This window comes from Grampus griseus (genome assembly GCF_964374135.1).
Source record: "Grampus griseus genome assembly, chromosome: 4".
NCBI lineage: Eukaryota > Metazoa > Chordata > Mammalia > Artiodactyla > Delphinidae > Grampus > Grampus griseus.
In genome coordinates, this window is record NC_138997.1 from 93,329,148 (window position 1) to 93,352,796 (window position 23,649).

The 23,649-nt window shown below is 35.1% G+C and overlaps 1 protein-coding gene across 1 annotated transcript in view; it reads left to right on the forward strand.

The window, feature by feature from the left end:
* DHX15 (DEAH-box helicase 15) overlaps positions 1-22,277 on the forward strand; it is a 52,372-nt gene extending 30,095 nt beyond the window's left edge. The window contains exons 6-14 of the mRNA XM_082652732.1: positions 701-868; positions 8,866-8,952; positions 9,958-10,107; positions 10,514-10,622; positions 11,135-11,326; positions 14,214-14,336; positions 18,593-18,783; positions 20,338-20,507; positions 21,711-22,277. Of these exons, the coding sequence (XP_082508858.1) occupies positions 701-868; positions 8,866-8,952; positions 9,958-10,107; positions 10,514-10,622; positions 11,135-11,326; positions 14,214-14,336; positions 18,593-18,783; positions 20,338-20,507; positions 21,711-21,828 (1,308 nt within the window). The 3' untranslated portion in view covers positions 21,829-22,277. The remainder of the gene's footprint in view (positions 1-700; positions 869-8,865; positions 8,953-9,957; positions 10,108-10,513; positions 10,623-11,134; positions 11,327-14,213; positions 14,337-18,592; positions 18,784-20,337; positions 20,508-21,710) is intronic.
* The last annotated feature ends 1,372 nt before the right edge of the window (positions 22,278-23,649 follow it).

Genomic DNA, 23,649 nt, shown 5'->3' on the forward strand with positions numbered 1-23,649 from the left:
CATTTAGCATACTTCTGAGTTTAACTAAATCAAAGCTTCTGTAAAATTTAAAATTGGCTCCCTTCCCATTTTCAAGTCCCTTTGCCATCCCCTAGAGCCTCCCATCCACCTGTCACTCATACACTCAGTATTCATTGTGTGTCCTCTCTTTAAAACTGGGTTTGAATGCAAATGTATTGGAATCGTTTTCTGTAGTAGGGAAATTTTTGAAGAGGCTCTAAGATATTTGGGTTAACCTAGTTCTTAAATATCTATGTTGATACTGTAGAGGTGTGTGTTCTCATTAAGCACAATGAAGCAAATCTTCCATATAATTGCATTAGTGATACGTGACATTAAAGCCTAATTGGCTTGTTTAAAATATCTAGCACATCAATTTCTTTTAGATTGTGAAAATTGAAAAGGTTATGAGTGCAGTTAAATATTCCTGGGTGAGAAATTTCAATTTTAGTACAGTTTGTTGAGAATTAATTAGGATATCGAGTCTAAGAAAAAGGGTGTGGAATGCCAATAAGGCAATTTTGTGTTTATTTGACTACAGAAGTCAGTTTCTTGGATTATTTTTGGAAATCCCAGTGAAATTTGCTAAATTAATTTTGATTACTAAAATGAAAATAAGGTGCATAGAACTAGGATTATGATAAATACTTAAAATGTTTCAGTGTGTATTCATTTTATTTTCAAACTCAAACTTTTGTAGGAAATTGATGAAGCCTGTAAGAGAATAAAGCGTGAGGTTGATGATTTGGGCCCTGAAGTTGGTGACATTAAAATCATTCCACTGTACTCTACACTCCCACCTCAGCAGCAGCAACGCATTTTTGAGCCTCCGCCTCCAAAAAAGCAGAACGGAGCAATTGGAAGAAAGGTAGCATTGAAATGTTCTCTATAAACATTGCATTAATGCCGAAAGATTTGTCTGTGAGATATCAAACTATATTGAATTAATTATAAAGGAGTAAGTTATGGGTGATTGTCATCTGAATTGTGTGCTACAGCGTTACCTGTATTTCCAAAGTAAATAGAAAGAAATGTATTTGAGTAGAGTTTTGCATATCTTTTGACCTTAGAGTAAGAGCAGATACTGCTTCCCTCTCTCCCCAGAAGTTCCTCCTTAGCAAATGGAAGGTTGATTGGGGTGAGGAAGACAGCCAGATGTCTTCCTCCCCATTAAATCACTTGGCAAAAACTAAGTACTTTTTTCTTCAGTGCCTTGGCTTCTGCCTAGAATTTTTGTCAAGACCTAACCAAATGTCATGTCTGTAGGTATGAAATGGTGACTGCACAGATCTCTAATAACAGCAACACTAATCACACTGCGTAAATATTTGGATTTCTTGTGGGCAGGAACTGTGGATCCTTTTGGTGTGGATATCTGCCTGGCACGGGAAGGGAGCCAGGGGAATTCCAGCCTTGTTTCTGGGTGCTTTGTGTGTGTGGGGGGCGTGTATAGGAAGGAGATCTGAGTTTGATACAGGTAGCTATGCCTTTATTTTTTAAGAGATGGAGATTCTCTTAGATCCTTTGAAAATAAGATTGCATTGTTTGAAAAGGTTGGAAAGCCACTAGAGTCAATTTGGCTTCTAAAAAGCCCAGCCACTTATTAGGCTATATAATAAGCTGCATGTGAATTTTGGTACGATTCTTGATCTGGTTTTAAAGTTTGCATATTTTAAACTGGGTATAGTTGATTACCTTCATCACCTTGGGGAGATGATTGTCGGGGATTAAGCTTATTGTATACAGGGTACTAACATATCTAGAACAGTCTAGGCCCTCGTGGCAACTGTTACACATTTCTTGAGTTTATTCATGTAGAAAAGTCTTAGGAAATATTACTCACTTATGACTTGCTTGTCAGTCAGATTTGGAATTTATTGCTTTCTTATGTCTGTATTCTAGCTTAACAGATTCACAATTTTTTTTGCTGTATTTTTTCGATCTTTTTTCCCAACATTTTTGATGATTGTTGGAAAATTACAAATTATAAAGATATTTAAATGTATCATGGTTAATTATCTCTTTACATGGCTGTGTAAAAGTTAAATGAACCAGATACATTTTTCAAATGGAAAGAACTTACTGAAAAGTTAGGCACCCCCAGCGTAGTGGTATATAAATTAACAGGAGGTTGATAAGGAAAAATATTAGGTTTTGAGTTTTTCATAGATCAACAAGAGTAGTGAATATGACTTTTAAAAAAATAATCTGATCATAGCTTCATTATGTTCAACATTGCAATTATTTAAAAAAAATAGTCTGATCATAGCTTCATTACGTTCAATTATTGCAATTGTTTTTGTCAGTGCTGTCTCTAGAATATGTTTTAAAATATTTTCTGTTTATGTGCATTCAGAACTTTGGGGGACAGTTTTAAGTGATAACTTTAGTATATAATTTTGAAGTTGATTTGTTGACTGAAAAGTACTCATTCTCTGTGGAGTTTTTAACTTCACTCTTTGTCAATGGATGTATATAAAAATAGCTGTTTCGTAAACATTTTCTGTAGTAAAGAGGAGTTAGAGTTAGTACATCCTCCAGGCAGGTGATTTAATTTTCTCTTGAAATCATGTACACTTTGTGTTATCTGCATTCGTTTTAATTTTAAAATGGTGTTTTTATTTATCTTTGAGTAAAATTGGCTTACAGCAAGATTTGCCATGTTTGTCTTTTCATGTAGTTCTCTTCATTCCATTTTGAGTTACTTTGAGAACTATTGGGCCCACACATTAAAACTTACTTCATATCTGAGCTCTTCGCTCTGTTAATACTAGTATATTGGAAATTTAGGTTCAGTCTGGTGTCAGTCCAGTACATGGTACATTTTGTAGACTCTACAGCCAAAGCCCATGGAATAGAATGAGTTGTTTGGTTTTTAAAACTATTGCTTTTCATGTTCTTGTAAATCCTAGGATATTTAGGAGAATTTTGTCTTTCTGAAAAGAGTGATTCAGCAGCAGTTGGATATATGTGTGATGGCCACAGATGTTGAGGGGAGGCCATTGGAGTTCCCAGGGCTTGGACTCACCTTGGGATCCCATCTCAGGCTTTTAATTCAGAATCAAAACTAAGGGCCACAGTGCTATTTCATCATCCACTAATGATGTTTCATTCAGCTAAAGCTATAGGATCTCTTGTTGGGAAATCATGTTATCTCCTGGCGTGAGTCAGCTTCATCTTAGAGGTTGAGAAGAGGGCTGTCATGGCCTCCCTGGATGATCCCAGGGGAGGGAGGACTTCCCTTGGCAATTGGTGCATTATTCTTTATGAGGAAAGACACATTGGACCCCAGCATGTTTAAGGGAAAGTGAACAATTTTTATAGAAGTTTATAGAGGAGGATTCACCCAGCAAATCATGTATTTTGAAGCTGGTCAGGGAAGGTAGGAGTGCCAGCTGAAAACCTGAGACTGTTGAAATGCACTAAGGCCAAGCAGTGACTGGCAGGCGAGATGAGCAAGTGACCATCAGACCCAGGGCTTGGCAGGTTCAGTTAGAATAGAAGAAAGGATTGGTGGGATTGTGGGAAAAGAAGAAGGGTAAGAATTAAGATGCACACAGGTTACATGAGGGAATGTGGGTGGATACCAGAACAGTAAGAACTGGTATTCAGTTGCTATTTTCCTGTTCTCTTTTTTAAATGCTACAACTTTGGTAATATCCTATTTATATTATAAAACAAAGAACTAGAGGCCAAGGCTTGATTCTTTTGTCATGAATTCATTAATTAAACATAACTGCCAGTTACTAGAATGGGACTTTCATTCAAGAGTGCTGTCACTGACTGATACAATTCATTTAAAATTACAGGGAGGGATAAATTGGGCATTGGGATTGACATATACACACTATTATATATAAAATAGATAACTAATAAGGACCTACTGTATAGCACAGGGAGCTCAATACTCTGTAATGACCTATATGGGAAAAGAATCTAAAAAAGAGTGGATATATATATATATATGTAAACTGTACAGCAGAAAGTAACTCAGTGTTGTAAATCAACCATACTCCAATTTAAAAAAATATAAAGAGTGTGACAAAGCACAAAAATAAGTAAGTAGATAAATAAAATTACATAGGAACATTTAGGGGTTTACAGTCTGCTTCCAGTGTGAAACAAAATACTATTTGATTCATGTTTTTGTTAAATTACTTTATATTCGAGCACGTTTTGTAAGGTAGTACCTTATTATCTTACTCATTGTATTAATTTATGCAAAATAGGGTTCCTAATAGGATTGTGGTAAAACTAATAACAAAACAGCTTTTTAGTACTCAAGTTTTTAAATGTAGGCTATATTAAACGTAATCTTTTATGGGCACTGGGTACTTAACCAGTATTCCTTTTACAGATAGTTACTGAGTTCTTTTTATGTGGACTTGCAACATAGCACCAATGGTAAACTTTCAAGTTTTTAATCAGGAAAGGTTGACGGCTTCCCTGGTGGCGCAGTGGTTAAGAATCCGCCTGCCAATGCAGGGGACACAGGTTCGAGCCCTGTTCCGGGAAGATCCCACATGCTGCAGAGCAACTAAGCCCGTGCGCCACAATTACTGAGTCTGCGCTCTAGAGCCCGCGAGCCACAACTACTGAGCCTGCGCTCTAGAGCCCCAGAGCCACAACTACTGAAGCCCGCGTGCCTAGAGCCCATGCTCCGCAACAAGAGAAGCCACCACAATGAGAAGCCTGCGCAACGCAATGAGAGTAGCCCCCGTTTGCTGCAACTAGAGAAAGCCCACGTGCAGCAATGAAGACCCAACACAGCCAAAAATAAATAAATAAATAAATTGTTTTAAAAGAAAGGTTGAGAATGCAATTCATAAATTTATGTGAGGGTGGAGACTGTTACCTGTTTTGATCATGCTTGACATTTGTTCAAATATTTGACTTTAAGCTAAAGCTACAGTAGTTTTGTACATGCATGAAAGTTTACTCATCAGTAAGTCACTTGTATGCATTTTTTGACTAAGACTTATAGCTGCTGTTTTATGTAGATTTGGTGTTATTAAAATCCAGCAACTATTTTTGTTTTTATTTAGTTTTCATTAATTTTGTCCATACAAATAGCTGATTTTTCTGTAGCTTATCTTAGAGTTTACTAATTAACAGTGTATGCTCAGAGCATACATTGCTCAATATAAAAGAGAAATGGCCCTTATGGTGATGGCTCTATAGTTTTAAAGAGAGGCTTAATAATACACTCTCTGAAGATAACTTAGTGTGGTGCTGCTGGGACATTTACAAACAAGCTAATGTCCTCACTGAATTGGAGACCCCCACCGAGTTCCCTAGGGACTAAAAATCCAAATTTGTTTAACCTAACTGCATTACTGAGTCCAAATAGAATTCAAGTAGAGCAACTCAAGTACTTTGAAATGGAATTACTGAAATAAATCAACGTGGATTCCATTAGAAGGCAGATTACTGAGGAGGAAAGGGATAAATCTAGCTGAGAGTTTATTCTTAACACATACAATATAAAAAGATTAGAATTGGCATCGCCAGACTTTTTGTCATAATGTTTATTCTATATATGGGGTTATTTACCTGAAATAATTCCTTTGCAAGTGAGGTTTGAACACTCTTTAAGACACGTTGAACACTTATTTGCAAGCTACAGTCTAGAAAGCTTATAACGTATATATTCCTGTCAGTAATATGTAAGTCCCTTGACAAATTCAGTATCACTGTGTTATGACCACTTCCTAATTAGATCATGTGCCACTTAACACATTTAGAACATACTTAGGGCTTGCCTCACTCACCCCACTGCTAAGGTTCCAAGACAGCTAGATAACTTTTATCATCTCATTTATTTCTCTATTCTTTTGTAATCTGTGGGTGTGTATGTTTTATTTAGCCTTAGTTAGTATTGTTTATCCAGCTCTAGTGGTAGAGTCAGTAGAAATACCTCCCTCAGAGTTGTACAATTTGTTATATGATTGTTCCCCTTTTTTGTCCCAAAACCCACCTCTCATAGGGTAGGTAGGTCCTACTCAAAAAAAAGTTTTTATCACCTTAAATCTTTTTAACCAATTTACTTTTTTAATCTTTGGAAAAAGTCTAAAGACCATGCTTCTCTAGGTGTTTTTATGCTTGTATTTCAGAGTGTGACTTTGGGATGGCAGTTGACTTTATCATCAGTAATGACACGGAGCTTGTCAAAGTTGGTGTAATCACCTGATTCTTAAACACTTGTGAAATCACACATCCACACCACTTTATAAGGTGTTGTATGATTTGTCACACACACACCCAGAGAAGACACATGAACACCAAGTGAAATTATTTGGTGGACAAAAATTGTTTTTAAATAACTCAAAGGGTTAATCACATCAATACATTTTTATTACATTGAGTATATTTTGTTCTATTAGAAATATGTGAAATTTTTTTTCCCCCAAAATGTGTTTTAAACATCTATCTAGAAGTACAACATCTATCCATAATGGCAACCATTTTCACCCCAGAATAACAGAAAATTACAAGACCTCTTATGTAATCACAGGCATGTAGTTTGTGATTCTGTATAGTTTTAAGGGCTTTCCACATTATCTAAGTTTATATCTTAAAACTCTGTCTCAGCTAGACTAGTATACAAGAGTTATAAAAGGAAATTAAAGCTTGGGGGTGTTAAAACCTCTCCACTCTTACTTAGCTATTTAGGTTTGATTCCTGGCTTTGCCACCTACCCCTGCTCCTTCCACTACAACACACTGACTTTGTAGAAGAATATTAAATAAACTCTGGTTGTATTTATTTAAGTTCACCTGTTAACCTTGTTTATGCTTGCTTCAGCTCTAATTATTGAATGTGCGTGTCTTCAAAATGTTCTGGAAAATATATTTCATTAAGCATCAAACCACTTATGGTTTATTGTCCATTTGCTAGTTAGTAGTCTTTTCAGCTGACCAATGCACAAAGGGAGTGTTTTTGTCTTAGACATGCAAGTGATTCTAAAATATTATCCTGTTAGTGATGTTCTAGTAATCTTTTTTTAATATATAAAAATTTATTTTATTTATTTATTTTTGGCTGCGTTGGGTCTTCGTTGCTGTGCGTGGGCTTTCTCTGGTTGCGGCGAGCGGGGGCTACTCTTAGTTATGGTGCTTGGGCTTCTCATTGCGGTGGCTTCTCTTGTTGAAGAGCACAGGCTCTAGGCACATGGGCTTCAGTAGTTTTGGCTCGCAGGCTCTAGAGTGCAGGCTCAGTAGCTGTGGCACACAGGCTTAGTTGCTCCGCGGCATTCTAGTAATCTTTTAAACCTCCAAGATTTCCTGGCAGTGTGAGTCCTTTCTTACATGTGCCTATGGGCATTCTTGTCCACATGCTCTCTTGTTTAAGCCGAACCTTCTATTTCTAGTGCTCTTCCCTTCCCTCTTGTGGGTAGATCCCACCTTACCTTCAACAACTCTCCTAAACGCCATTTTCTCGGTAAGTTTTCATTGTCTTCACTTTGGAAATAAACACTTTAAAAATCTTAGAGCGCTTTTTTTTTTTTTTTTTTTTTTTTTTTTTGCTGTACGCGGGCCTCTCACTGTTGTGGCCTCTCCCGTTGCGGAGCACAGGCTCCAGACGCGCAGGCTCAGTGGACATGGCTCACGGACCTAGCCTAGCGGCATGTGGGATCTTCCCGGACCAGGGCACGAACCCGTGTCCCCTGCATTGGCAGGCAGACTCTCAACCACTGCACCACCAGGGAAACCTTACAGCCCATTTTTGATGTCATTACACTTCCTCTCCACCTCTAATGTTTCTTTACAAACTGTAAAAGCTTTAAGAGCAGACTCTGATCTATCTTCTGTGTAAACTGCTTGCATATACACGTATCTGCTACTTAATGGCAGCAATCTGTTCCCAAAATGAGATGTTTTGGGGAAAATAATAATGAGGATCCCATTTTCCCATTGTTTAAAAAGAAAAATTATGTAACATGTCATTCTCAAGCCCCTAATCTTCTAAAACCTGTTTAAAATACAGTAAAACACCCACATGAAAAAGCAAGCTATCATGTTAGTATGTAAATGCTTTAAACATTATTCCCTGTCAATAAAAAGTTAAAATGATTAACAGTTTCCTTGTATGCAGTGACACCCCCTTTGAGACTATACACTTTACAAAACATCCACGTTCTGTTCTGATGATCTGCAAATTCTTGGATTCTAACTTGAGGTTTTCATCCCTATGTGCCATTTTGTTTAAAATACTGAGTTGAGTTTTGGTGATATAAAGTTTTCCTTTGTCAATGTTGCCTGAAAATATTGAAAGATTTACATGTTGTGTGGAGTTTGGATATTAACAAAGGAGTGTTCTCTCAGGGAGACATTCTGTGAGGTAAGCTTGTATTGATTTATTGATAATTTTCTTTTGATGTTCTTCTGCTATTTGAATAATCAAAACATGATGTGATTGAGTAATAACCTGAAGATTTTTTGTTGAAAAAGGAAGGTACTATGATGAGCTTAATGAAACTTTGAATTCTTTTTTTTTTTTTTTGCGGTATGCGGGCCTCTCACTGTTGTGGCCTCTCCCGTTGCGGAGCACAGGCTCCGGACGCACAGGCTCAGCAGCCATGGCTCATGGGCCCAGCCGCTCCGCGGCATGTGGGATCTTCCCAGACCGGGGCACGAACCCGTGTCCCTTGCATCGGCAGGCGGACTCTCAACCACTGCACCACCAGGGAAGCCCTGAATTCTTAAATATTCGTCTTTATATAGCATTGGTCATTAAAGATCAAACCTTATTTCTGGTTTATTTAGTGGGTTGTAACTGATTGTTTAGTGAAAGTTAATGCTAATCTTACTATTTGAATTGTACTTGGCCGGTAGTATAAGTTAAATACTCTTTATTTCTTAACAGGTTGTTGTGTCAACTAACATTGCAGAGACATCTTTGACAATAGATGGTGTGGTATTTGTGATTGATCCTGGATTTGCGAAACAAAAGGTACGTATTTTGTACTACTTTAGTACTTTATAAATTAGTATTAGTTTAACAGTACTTACTGCTTAGTCATTTAATGGCTTAAATTTACTTTTTAGAATTATTTTCCAGTTTGTGTTTCATTTTCAGACTTCTGAGATATGAACTCTTTGTGTTCTAGCTGGCTTTCACATACTAAGCCCATGTTTAATGTTTAACCCTAGGCTTCTTTTCGGTTTTCTTTGTTTCTTTGTAGTGATGGTGAGTGTTCTGTATGTGAGTGTATGTTCATGTAAGGAGTATGGTGGTAGTAATAAATACAGGATTGATTATCATAACCTGCATATCAGTCACTCCCCAACTAAATTAGAGTTTCTATGTGCCAGGCACAGTACTTGAATAAAAAGTACTATGTTAACCTCTAGTTTAACAGTACTGAATACCAAGCACTTTTACCAAATGAAGTGACTGCTCAGTAAATAAATAAAACTATGTTTTATAATTTAAAGATCTTTGATTGCATTTGATTACATTTTATAAGTATAATTGGGAGAATTCATTGTACATAGTATTCATGTTTTTGATAGAAAACTGTCCTTTAAACTGGCAGCATATAACTGACTTCTTCTGGACTAAGTTCAAAATAGTTTTCTTAATGTCCAAGGTGTTGAAATTGACAGGTTCTTTTCAGGCAAAAACCTTTAGCACAATCCACTATATAAGAGTAAGGTAAAGCTGAAATTATTTTAAATTAGGAAGAGTAAAGATGATATAAGCTATCTGTGTGTTAGATAAGAGACTTTTCACGTTAGTTTGGGTCTCTCAAAATGTTGGAGACAGAATACCTGAAAGAAAGTTAAGGAGTAAAGACGATGAATTTTGTTTCTGTCCCAGCATGGTTTATCGTGGTCATCAGTACTACTTTGTTTATTTTGGGGTTAGCTGTGGGCTTTGGATACTTCTGTTAGATCACAGTTTTGTGTTTAACTGAAGGAAGAATCATTCTTAATGTCATTTCCATTCCAATAGGTATATAATCCTCGAATCAGAGTCGAGTCCCTTTTAGTGACAGCCATTAGTAAAGCTTCAGCTCAGCAAAGGGCTGGTCGAGCTGGACGAACCAGACCTGGGAAGTGCTTCAGACTTTATACAGAGAAAGCTTACAAAACAGAAATGCAGGTAAGGGTTTTACTGTGTCCTTCCTAGTGTGTTTGGAAGGTTAAGTTGAATTTGTTACCAGGAGAAAATTACTTCATTTACTTTATCTTGCCTTTTGGCACTATAATCTCTTTAGTTTTTCTGAGATTTATGGTGTAGTCTACCAATACAAATCTTTGTTACAGTTCTAAGTCTAGGTGGGCAGCAGCAGTAACGCTTCGAACCCTATAAAGATAGTTCATAGAAAGTGTCTGATTCCCTTTTAGTCTTTTTAGTCCATAAGTGTTTTTCTCCTCTCTTTAGTCAGCAGTTTAGAAGAAATGCCAAAAGTTAATAGCTGAGGGGGCAGAGAACAGATACGTTTTGCTTTTTGGAGCAAGAGGATTAAGGAATGTTTAACAGAACAAATGTTTTTGTATTTTTCTAGGATAACACCTATCCTGAGATTTTGCGTTCTAATTTAGGATCAGTTGTGTTACAATTGAAGAAACTTGGTATTGATGATTTGGTGCATTTTGATTTTATGGATCCACCAGGTATGAATTCTCAAAGCATATTTTATCAAACCTTTTAACCAAAATTGACTCTTTCTCTGCATCCTATTCAGTATGTATATTAAATACATTTTACCTGTTTCTTACACTGTGTCAAGATAAATTTTGTGTGTTAGCATTAAAACTAAAAGAGTGACAAAAGAGCAAATTCTTTTTTTTTTTTCCCCTTCAGAATAGCTAAATTATTCTGGGAGTTATTGACAGGGCATGAAAATGAAAATTTTCCCAATTTTTTTTTGGAAGAAAAATAGTTTGATAAACACATTGTTGAGTTAACAGTTATTTAATGTACTTAGGAAGATGACAGTTTTACTATTATACAGGAAAGTTTTGCAATTTTATATGATTCATAGTTTGCTAGATCGCTGTAATTGAATTTGATGACAGTTTGAGTTTCGAGTTTTGTCCACTGTAGAATGAAAAATGAGAATGCTTATAATAATTTGTACTTTGTCACGTTTTTGCTTGTCTGTTATATTGCCTTTTCCTCCTAGCTCCTGAAACTCTGATGAGAGCCCTAGAACTTTTGAATTATCTGGCTGCTTTAAATGATGATGGAGATCTGACTGAATTGGGATCCATGATGGCTGAGTTTCCTCTAGATCCACAGCTCGCTAAAATGGTTATTGCAAGTTGTGACTACAACTGTTCTAATGAGGTCCTATCTATTACTGCTATGTTGTCAGGTAATAGAGGGAAAGGAACTAAAAAAAGCCCAGCTCTTCAAAGTTTGGGTGGACTTCACTTTTGGTTTTGTTTTCTAATATTTAGTATGATAGTGGATTTTATAGGTGGTTTTAAGGGACTCATTTTGCTTCCTAAATATCTTGTAAAGTAGCTTCATAATGACATAGTATTTACAAAAGTAAATTAAGTCATTGTGCACACAGTATAGTAAAAACATGGGCTCTCTTGAGTGCAGATAAAAATCTCAATAAGAGAGTAAGTCTGAAGACATCATAACTGAGTTCTTTGGTAGGTCCATTAGTTTTGCAGTTTATTGCTAAAAGTACCAGAAGAACTTTGTTCTAGTAGCTGGCACTATTAAGTGAGCCTGAGACAAAGCAAACTGTCATTTAAAGAGTGAGCTTTTTTTACATGTATAAATCGTACTGCAGTGGCAATCAAACATTTACTTCAAACTTAGTATCAAATAAATAGAAGTAGTAATATATAATTCTGGGTTTAAAATCTAACCTGATGGTAATTCTTTTACAATGACAGGAAAACACTTGATAAAATAAATATGTCTAATAGATAAAATGGCTTATCTTAAAAATTAGAACATTAAGCTGAACAAATACTATTGTTTTTAATAGTAACACTTAATTCATAAATAAATAGTAACTTGGAAATTAGATTTTCCAAAAAAAAAGAAATACTGTTAATATAAAAACATACACTGGTTCTTGCAGCGTAAAATAGAAAACGTATTAAGTTTTTACTATCAAAGTACTCTATAATACTAGTTTCAGTACTGGGGAAAGTTGACTTCCAGTCATAGAGTGGTTTATTGGTATTATTTATAATTAAATGCCTCAAATAATTCAAAATCTTACATGTAGTTAAAGGAGGAAATTTTTAAAATTTCTAAATATAAAAATTTTGGCTTAGTTTAGATGTATTTTTTATGGTGTGAATTTTTAATTTAAGAACTAGCTAAAATGTTTTTTTTGCAGAGTTATGATTGATCAGACTCAGAGCAGATGGGCAGGGCAGTATCGAATCATTTTAATGAAATTGTAGTCTCTTGCGGAGGTGGTGGTAGGTTGTTGTCTGCCTTTTCTTATATGTTGTTTTTGCTAGATTCTCCCAGTTGTAGTTAACCCAACATTTTAGTTTTTAGAGAAAGTGTGGGGCAAGAGTTTTAACAGATTGTGTATTTGTTATCTGCCCAGTTTTTATTTTTCTAGGTTCTCTGATCAGGCATACTATACAATTACCATTGTCTGAGTTCAGAAAATTAGCCCTTAAAAAAAATTGGTCATTATGATGCAGTTGAGATCTTCCAACTACATCTCTTATTTGTACTAGTTCTACAAAACGTAGGGTTTACTGGTCATCTTTAGCACATCAAGAGAGTGAACACTTATGTGCAGCGGTTATTAAGCATGGCATTTGTGGGGGAAAACGTTATTAAAGTGTGAGGAAGAAGTCACGGAACTGAAACAGTTTGCTGAGCTTGTAATGCTTTGTTTTCCATTTAAATAGTTTCTGAAGTTTTTGGGTCCTGATATAAATAGTACAAATCAGGGGCCTTATGGAGTGCTTCTTATACCCAATATTTAACTCTGGTAGCTAGTTCACATTAACTTTCACAGCTATGAGAGGTTTCTGTACTTTTATTTAGTACCTTGCTTCAGTTACATTAAGCAAGACTTAGTATTTACTGTGATTATGTGTCATTGTCTCTATTTGGCTTCTTTGGAATCATTTTAAAGGGGAAACTGTATGGCAAAGAGTAATTGATACTGTATTTGATCTCACTGTCGATTATTCCCATTATCTTCTATCTGAACTGATAATTTATAATTTTTTTTTATTGACAAAGTTTTAAGAGCTTTAAAAATGTGTTCACAAAGTCCCAAGTTGTTAAGTCTTTTTATTTTCATACTGCTATTACGACTATGGAATTGCTAAAGTGAATTAAGGAAAGTTGTATTTCAAAAAATATAGTGCACGCTTTGTATGTAACAACTTAAAGTTTTATGTGAATTAATATTGAGGCTCTAAACAAATACTGTAGTTATATATTTTGATGACCCTTGAAATAATGACCGTTTCAGACTAATTGTCAACTTTTAAAATATTGGATTCTGCTTTTATATTGAAGTCTTCAAATACAGTTTAAAAAAAGAACTTGGGACTTTATTTTCTAATCTTTCTTAAAATGCTGGAAAACTAGGCCGAATATTCCCAGCCTTTTTGAATTTTCTTAATTCAGAGGCGGTTTAACCTTCCACCACTACTGCTATCATCAAAACCCAAGATTTCATGATATTTTTTATGTTTACATATGCTTCTGCTCACCAGTGCTAATAGTGATACCCACCAGTTGGTAATAGCCACAGCACTAGGGAAGAATTACAATAGAAATGTGGCAGTACACTGGTTGGAAAGTTGTTTTTAGCCCTGCAGTGGGCAAGTATAGCTTCATCACTTTCATAACCATTCAGTGGATTCAATGGATGGCCTTTTAAAAAATTATATTTAGCTAAAAGGCTATTAACACCGTAATTCTGGCTATTGGTAGAGCTATCGGCACTGGTTTTTGAAATGAGTTGAGCTTCCTAGTATCTTGATGGCCTTCAGAATAGCTGTTTTGATGCCTACTTTTAGATCTAGTTAAAAATAATCAGGTACTCTGTAGCTTTGAAACCCTCTTGTCTTACAGATGTGGTTAGGTGTTGATGTACCAAATCAAGGTAGTAAACAGTCCAAGATGCAGTTGGAGGCCATCCTGCCCTGCCCTATGCTCTGTGAACTGACCTAGCTAGGCCTTGTTCCTCTATCTGTGAATGCGTGACTCATCGATATGGGCGTTTGTGTTGGGCCCATACCAACCTTGTTTAGTCCCACAGTGTTTTGTTCGCCCCACGGAGGCCAAGAAAGCCGCAGATGAGGCCAAGATGAGATTTGCCCACATAGATGGAGATCATCTGACACTGCTGAATGTCTACCACGCTTTTAAACAAAGTAAGTGTAAATTAGATTGAAGGCACTCTTTTGTCTAAATGTCACTTGCAGCATATAAGATGTTTCTTCATCGCACTTTCATTTATTATCCGTGACAACTTTACATTAGAAACCCAGAGATCCTTTAGAAAAAAACTCATGACTATCATTTAAAATAGAAATTGCCCATCTTTTCCAGAGTTGTTTACTTTTATAATCAGGGAAAAAGCACTGGAAACCTGGAAAATACAGAGAAATAAAGATAAAATACTTGTATAAAATTTACCATGAACATACAGATTTTGATATACTTTTGTTTTAATTTTGCATTTTTTGTGAATGGTTTTGTATTATAGAATTATTACTGTCTAATATTTTTACTAATAAATAGCTCTTACAAAAGAGTAAACTAACAAAATAGAAATACAGGCTATAAATGTGAATGACCATTCTCAGGCTATAAGTGGTCCATAAACATGAGGAGGAAATTCACCTCTACTTGTAGTTCAATAAATGCATTGTTATTGAGAGGTGCCATTTTCTCACCTATAAAATTGGCAGAGGTTAAAGAAAAATAGTCTTTAGTTGTGTGGGAGTGGGTTTAGTGGAGCAGTCTTAACACCAGAGCTGGGAATGTAAATTTATGTTATGTTTATGAAAAGCAGTAGATTTTATGTTACCAAGAACCTTAACAAACTCAAACCCTTTGACCCAGAGATAATCTGTGAGATTTTCTTTTAGTATTCTGTGGACAGAGATATGTTTCAAGTTTTTTATCCCACAGTTATCTATCATAGTAAGGGAAAATGGAAACTACCTAAATGCCCACCAGTAGAAAGATGGTTCAGTGATTTATGCTATAGCAACATGATGAAATATTGTTCTAGCTTTATATTGTTTTCAGAGAATATTTAGCAACATGAAAAACATTTTCCAGTTATTTGAAAACAAGGAAACATAGTGGTAATAATACAGTTATTGCTAGATGCTTTTGTTGGAATGCACTATTTATAAAAATTAAATGAGAGGAAAATGTAAAGGGGAAAAAATGTGGAAATAATTGCAATAGATTCTGAAAGTATTTGATTTCTACATATCAGTAGGTTAACCTGTTGGGTGATACGTTATCAGAGACTGATAGCCCTACATCACCCTTTTCCAGGAATGTGGTGTCTTCAATCACTCTGAAAGTTTGTGGTTTCTGCTGATAAGAATTTAGTTTCCTAATTTATTATATAGACATTCAAATTTTGCACTCCTTGTTTTATTTGAATCTCATTTTTATTTCTCAAAAAATCCTATTTACACTCTTAAAATAGTCTGTTGACTTTGGCACATCTCTTTGGGGATAGGGGTGAATTTATTCATTCAGGGTCCAGAAGTGCTAGAGGGCCAGTATGAGGAACAAGGACCTTAGCAGCCAAATTGCACATCTGTGTCTTACACACGAACTCTGATATGAGTTGATAGAATTGATGAATATCAGATAAGGAAAAGGTAGAGAGTCCTTCTCTTCCTGGATCTGAGAAATTTGGGGCACATAAGGGAGGTAAATGAAAAGTAATTGAGAAACAGATGAAGGCCAATACATAGTTTACGTCAGAAAATTTATTTTATCCTTCTTGTGTCCAAAGTATTGGTAATGCATAATGTTAAAGCCTTTATTCCTGATGGGATAGATCAATTCAAGAAATACACTATATTCCTGTTGTGGTGCGAACTGTATTGCATGCTAGTTGATAACTGTGTGACCACCAGACACGTAACTTGTTAACAGATTGTGATAACTGCCTTGAGAAGGAGCAGATTCACATCCATCTTGGTTCTCAGAATCCCTTGACGTTATTAAGGTACTGTTTTAAGTGGAAATGAAAAGATTTCTGTAGGAGCAGCATGGTTTTTTAACCCTATTTCTCTCACAGGACATTTTAATTCTTTTAAAATTAGGTTGTATTATTTTGTCATTTAAGCTTTTGATGATAACTAGCACAGCATTGTATTTCATAGTTTGGTTTGAAAATGAAATTTAAGATTTGTAGTGGAACTGTGTGTTTTCATTTTTACATATAAATGTAACATTACAGTATCTTAGAGGAGTTTTAAGATTTAAATGATAAAATTGCTAAAGAATGCTTGTGCTTTATACACATATTTGGTAGTTGGGAACTTTCTAGGAAACTATTGAACAGTAGGTACCTATAAAAGCTTTCTCCTACCCATTCTGAGCAGAGGGAGTGTCATGAAGTAGAATGGGAACATCTGCTCACTAGATAGATGATCCTTTTCTACTAAATGCTTTTCACTGCCATAGGGATGGTAAGCTGTTGGTTAGTTTTAGACCTTTTCCTCGATACGCTTTTCTTAATAAGGTCAAAGGAAACAGAATGACTGGACATTTAGCCTTTAATCACTGCCACCTTTTCAAATAAGGAGAGCTAGTCTAAAAATAACATCAAACTTTGATCTCCACATAATATTTGGACATTTCAGATCCATTTATTGAATTTGGGGTGTTTTAACTATTTTTTAAGTGATGCTGTGTTGTATTTGAAACATTGTGTATTTGCAAACTAGCAGATATTAACAAATATTTCAGATATTAGTCAAGACGATCTATTTCATTAAAAACAATGATTGATTACATAGTAAAGATAAATTAGTCTTTATACTATTTGTTTTAACACTTGGGAAACAGAACTAGATTTAAGTTATTTTGCAGTGCCTTAATTTCTCTGTGTGTTTGTGTGTGTCTGTGCTAATGGTTTGGCTTTAGATCTTAAGAGTAGTTTCACTGTGAGAAATATATAGCTAGAATTATTTTAATAAAATGTTCCCGTGTTTAGATTTTATTCCTCCCATTTATCAAACTATTTCTCAAAAATTTAGAGACATAGTAAAACCATCAGATACTATTTGTTTATCTTGACAACTTAAAATTCCTGTTCTGTTACTCTTTAGTGTATGAATTCTGTGAAAAGTTTAGCATGTCAGAAACACTACACTCCAGATCAGAGTCTGCAAATGAACAACCCTTTTAAGAAGTCCCCCTTTTTATTGTCTGTTTCGACGTTACCTTTCATTAAGCACATACTTTCTTTGTTTCATCTCTGAAGATACTCAGTGCTTTGCTTTAAATGTCAGTATGTTCAGTTGGATACCTTTTATTTCTCATTCCAGATGGGTTAATTAATGGACATTTTAACATGTCAGGTCTTCAATTTAAAGGTCATTTACTACACCATCTATCCACCTACCCTGTTTCTGAAATGTGGCTGCATTTTGTAATGGATAAACATTTATTAATATACCTGTTGTTCCTCTGACAAACTATTAAGAATATGTGTATTATAATTCGTAGAATCCTAGAACCAAGGAGAAAGGACTATGCCAAAGATTACTGTATATCACATAGCTGGAAAAGTATCATCATAGTTGTAATATTTTAAGGACCCCCCCAATTTCACAAATAACCCTCTTAGATTTATTTATCGAAGGGCCTCTGAAGTAAATAACGCAGTTTTCCATTGTGACTTTGAGACATAAAGATGGCACTGTGTAATGTTTTACATGATGCTACAGTTTGAGCTCTTATATGAGCATCTCTAGGTTAGTTGGAAGGATTCATCAATGGAGAAAGATCCCTTTGATAATAAAATATATGTAGTGAAATTACTTGAAGTGCTTTGATATAAGCTTTGTTTATTAAACATAAGAGTGAGTGTTCCAGACATCCTTGTAACCTATGTCACTTGTATTTTAAACCACTAAGAGGTACATGGGTCACAGTAAAACTTCTAAACACTAAGTTTGGGGTGCTCTAGCTCAGGAGTAAAGCAAAGCACACAATAGTCACTTGAAGTTCATTTTTATAACTTTTAAATTGTATTTGATAGTCTTAATCTAAGCTTGTTTTTTCTTTGAAAATGAGAAAGACATGGCATTTTTCCAAATTCTCTCAACCCACCCCTGTCAGACTATCGAAAACAACCAGGTGTATGTTTATGGGTAAATAACTCAGAACAATTAAAATAGTTTATCCAAAAACCATTGTTTTGTCATTCAATAGCCAGAAACCTTAGTGCTATTTCTAATTTTGAACTTCACTCCAGATTTTTAGGAAAGTTGATAACATTGTGATTAATTTATAAAAATGATGTGGGTTATTCCCTTTTGGATTACTTAGCTTACTGTTTATAGTGATTTCCTTTTTTAATTAGATAATATACCTGTTTGGATGATTCATGTCCCTCTTATTTTCCCTCCCTCCAACTTTGTAGATCATGAATCGGTTCAGTGGTGTTATGACAACTTCATTAACTACAGGTCCCTGATGTCAGCAGACAATGTACGCCAGCAGCTATCGAGAATTATGGACAGATTTAATTTGCCTCGTCGAAGTACTGACTTTACAAGCAGGGACTATTATATTAATATAAGAAAAGCTTTGGTTACTGGGTATTTTATGCAGGTATGTGGATAATACAGAAGTGCATAATTAAATGTTTACATAATGTTTGTTTTCTATAGCAGCCCTTGGAATCCACATAAACACAAAAATTCAGTTAAAGAATGCCTATAAATATTGATCTTAAATTTTATGTCCAAATTCTTGAATGAACTGATACACTGAGAAGTTTTTACGTGTCTAAATTAATTCACTAAATGGCATAGTTAGTGATCCAGTTATATAGACATCAATTATAGAATTACTTTTTTATTAATGGAGTCTTTAAGACACTTGGTGCTAGGAAAGCCAGGCGTGTCTTTTGATTTAAGTAATAAAGAAAAATAATTTAAAACATTTCATTTAGCTTTGTGTTTTATATTGGAGGCTGAATTGTCAGGTATTTTGTCAGGTATATTGTCAGGTAAATCTAGTGAGTATTTATTTTAAGGGACTTACAACAGATTATGTTTTTAAAAATGCAAAGTTTTTCTGATGAAAACAAGTCAGTCCCTTACTTGGGATGGGATTGGTTTTAGTTATCTCTTATATATCCCACTTGTTTTTTTCGTTGTCTCCTTTGGCTCTGTCTTTTAAGCAAGATGTGGCCTGCCTTAAGGCCAAATGAGCTCAATAAATAGAATGGACTTAAATGCACTGAGTCAGAATGAAAGTAGATTGGCGCATTGTCGGTATTTGAAATCAAAGCAACAGAATGTTTATTGTGGCATCTTATAAGATCTTACTAGAGTTAGAATTTTCATGCCTTGCTCTGTTATTCAAGCATTATGGATTTCTAATTCTCTTAAGATTAAAATTTATTAGAAATAGGGCATGCAGTGTAGTACCTGGCACCTAGTAGGTGCTTAGTAAATATTTATTGAATAAAATTGAGTTTATTTTCTATTATGTATTATTCATTTCTATTATTCACACATATTCTTTATGTTACTAGAGTTCTAGAATTGGAAAGGGCTATCTTCATCTGCTTTGGTATTTGTTAAATATTAGATGAGTGCCACCAATTGATGTGTTTGATTGTAGATAATTAATCTTTTAGTAGTTGTTCAGCTACCACAAAATTGTCACCTGGCATTAAGAACCTACTCTAGATGGTCTAAGGCAGGAAGGCCAAATAGTATATAGTAGGCTTTGTGGGCCCATTAGGTCCCTATTAAAACTATTCAACTCTGCCTGCCCTTGTAGCACAAAAGCAGCCTTGGACAAATGGGAATGCCTGTGTTCCAGTAAAACTTCACTGAAATGTAAATTTCACGTGATTTCCACTCCAGTGTCACCAAATGTTTCTCTTTCGAATTTTTTCCCCTAATCATTTAAAGATGTATAAAGTATTCTTAGCTGACAGGCCTTACAAACATAGGCAGTGAGTTGGATTTGGCCTGCTGTAGTTGGCTGATGCCTGCTTTTATTAGGCAGTGGTAGATAAATATAGCCATCAGATAAAAAGCAAAAGGTGAGGCTTGCTTGTCCCTAATTATATAGGTAGCTTTACACCACTTTTGTTTTGTAACCAGCACATCAGAAGTATCGTATTAATTTACTGGGTTTTGGTTTCAGGTGGCACATTTAGAACGAACAGGGCATTACTTAACTGTGAAAGATAACCAGGTGGTTCAGTTGCATCCCTCTACTGTTCTTGACCACAAGCCTGAATGGGTGCTTTATAATGAGTTTGTTCTTACAACAAAGAATTACATCCGGACGTGTACAGATATCAAGCCCGAATGGTAAGCTCAGCGCCTTTCGTTCTAAAAGTTTTCGTTACCATTTGCTCAGAATGGAATCTGAAAGGAGACTTGTTTTTCGTTTCACTCTGGGGAATTTGGTGTTTTCATCACTAAGGTATATAGTCCAGTGTATAGTTATGGGGCTTTGACCTGATGGTATGGTTACCTCTTAACATCTTTGGTTTGATAAGAGGACAGTGAGATCGTTGGTACGGACATGGGCAGGATTTGGAGCCAAATATAAAGCTACAGTTAACTGATATCAAGAGTGTCTTTAGAGCCCTTCTCTTGCTGTTGTGATTAACTCAAGTCTTCTGGTTCCAGAAGTCAGTCAGTCTTTATATTTTATCTGTCCCACTATAATTAGCTCTCAACTGTTATTTATATGTTGGTGCTTTAGGAGCTAAGCAGGCATTAAAAACTATACCTCTTTTTGTATCATTGCATATTTGATTCACAAAATGTAATCAGAACTGACTTATTTTAAGCAAAATTACCCACCCACTTCACTAGCTCACTACCTCACTCCCTCTTGTGTCCTTTTTTTTTTCCTTTTTTGCCAGAATCTATTCTATAACTTAAGATAGGAAACGTCAGCCAAGAATGGTGGGACTGAAGCGCTTATTTTAGTTGATGTCACTTGCAATATTTCCTACACTGATTTATGACTTTTGACACTGAAATTGTGTAGGACATTATCATTTTATCTTAAATGCTTTGCTGAGAAAAAATTGTATGGCTAAACGTTAAAAAAGATTCAGTCAAGTGTATTGTTTGGGGTATAGAGTTATATTTATGGTTATTAGAACTTTGAAAATGAGAAGATCCAGTCATTTGAATACCAGGATGTTTCTTGTATAGAACCTTCAGTACTCTAACCTTAGAGAGGTTGGTCAAAATAGTGTTCTAGAGTGAAGAAATGAATGACCTTATGTTAATATCTTTGTAAAGAAAGGATTTTTTGTAAGAATTTATCTTTTTTTTAAGTTTATGGGAAGTCCACCATCAGAAAATTTACAGCTTATTAGAAGCATACATATCAAAAGTGGTGTTTATAAGGATTAGGCATTTGTAATTTTAACATTGATTTGGATTTGTAGGTTTGCCTTTCGTCATCAGTATATTAATGAGTAATGCCTATCCCGTTAGCAATTCCAGTACTTTAATTGTTAATTTGGTAATTTTTCCCCCCCTTCTGGACAGGTTGGTGAAAATTGCCCCTCAATATTATGACATGAGCAATTTCCCACAGTGTGAAGCAAAGAGACAGTTGGACCGCATCATTGCCAAACTGCAATCCAAGGAATATTCACAGTACTGAATTCAATGCTTAGAACTGAAGTTATTCAGAGGACAGCTTTAAAAGATGAATGAACTCAAAAGTTCAAGTTGTGCTCTTCACGTTGGTTCAATAATGGCCTTTATTTGAAAGCTTTTTAATTTTTCTTTACAGTAAATATTCCATTCTGATTTCATAAATTAAACATTTATGCCTCCCTTTTGTGTTGACACTGTAGCTCATACTGGAAAAGTCGATCAATGTTTTGCAGTTTATTGAAAGTAGTTCTATATATAACAATGTTATAAGCATTTCTTTAGAAATGGTTGAAAATGCTTCTAAAATGTGATTATCGACCATGGTATGCATGATCGTTGTAATTGTTGACATTCCTTTTAGAAGTTGTGAAATGTTACAACTTGTGCTTATGTAGACACAATCTTCTGTCTCAGTACAGAGGCACTGACTTCAATAAAGTCTATTTATACTAATTTTGGCCACAGCACTTTGATATTTTTGTTCTAGTCTCTTTAAGTATGGCTTCTTCTCTTCCCCAGTGTGGGACTTTTTTTTTCTCTCCTTGAATTGTAAGTGTACTATGATTACATATTCAGCATCTTTCCACAGGGTTGCTCTTTAAAGTAGTCGTTACAGCAGTGTTTTAAAGAACATAGCTTAGCACTTTGTTAGGTCAGGATGTGATCTAATGAGATAAAGTATGTAGTTTTTACTCAGAATTTGATCCCCAAAGACAGAATAATTAAAGGATAGTTTTCTCTTCATCTTAAAGTTCGTTCCATAAGACTGATTATTTATTTTGTTACCACATTTTTAGCAGATGTTTTTGTTTTACTTATACCATTCTAAGCACTCTAGTCACTGAAACAAATGTTTGTATTAAATAGACAATAGGAAATGATATATTGTAGATCTTGGTCAGTTTTACTGAATTCTCAGTGTTGGGTGTTTTATGCAATGTACAAAGTAATTAGTGTAGTGTGTTAAAATGTGAACTTTCCATTCCCTGTAACAGGCCACAGACAAGTTAAAAACCCTTTTTTTAACCACAAATGACCCATCAAAGGGTCTTTAGATGCGACCCGTCTTTAGGGTGTGACCCATCAAAGGGTTCTTAATAAATCAGTTCCTTTTACTTGAAGAGTAAATACTGTACTCATTAATGTCTGGACTTGCCTCTTCTCCCTTTCCCCTCTTTAAAAATATTTAAATGTTAAATTTATAGGTATACATAGTTGGGATTTCAATATACTTTGAGGCATATATCTAGTATGTGGTGTAAGGGAGTTAATTGGGCAAGTTAAGAGTATTTCAGGTTACTGGGATACTTCTCAGTGTAGGTAGCTGTTAATTGTTAAATGATGCCTAGTGGTTTGAAAGAGTTATATGCTTCTATTAAGTGCTTAATTTTGGTCCCATGGAGTAATTTACATGCTGAAGTAATATTTTAGGTTTCATTTAAATTGTTTAAAAATTTGTCCTACGTTAACTATTGGCAATATTATATGCTAGCATTTTTTTTTTTAGGTTAAGAAAGTCTAGGCACTTGATAAGACTGTTTACTAAAATGGTAGGTCTTGCCAAAGTAATATATTATCTGTTAAAATTATACCACAGTATACAGTTGGTAAATCAGTTGCATATCGTTATAATCTGACCATCTATCCAATTTTAAATAGGTCTCAGTGTGTTGTATGTGTTTTTTAACCTTGTGCTTTTTAAAATCTAGAGTTCGACCATTCGGTTTTCTTATAGAGAAACAAGTTATAGAGCGATATGTAGAACAATGTTAGGTAGTTATTTGGCAGAGTTTCTGGGAATGGCTGGTATTGTTTGTATCTTACA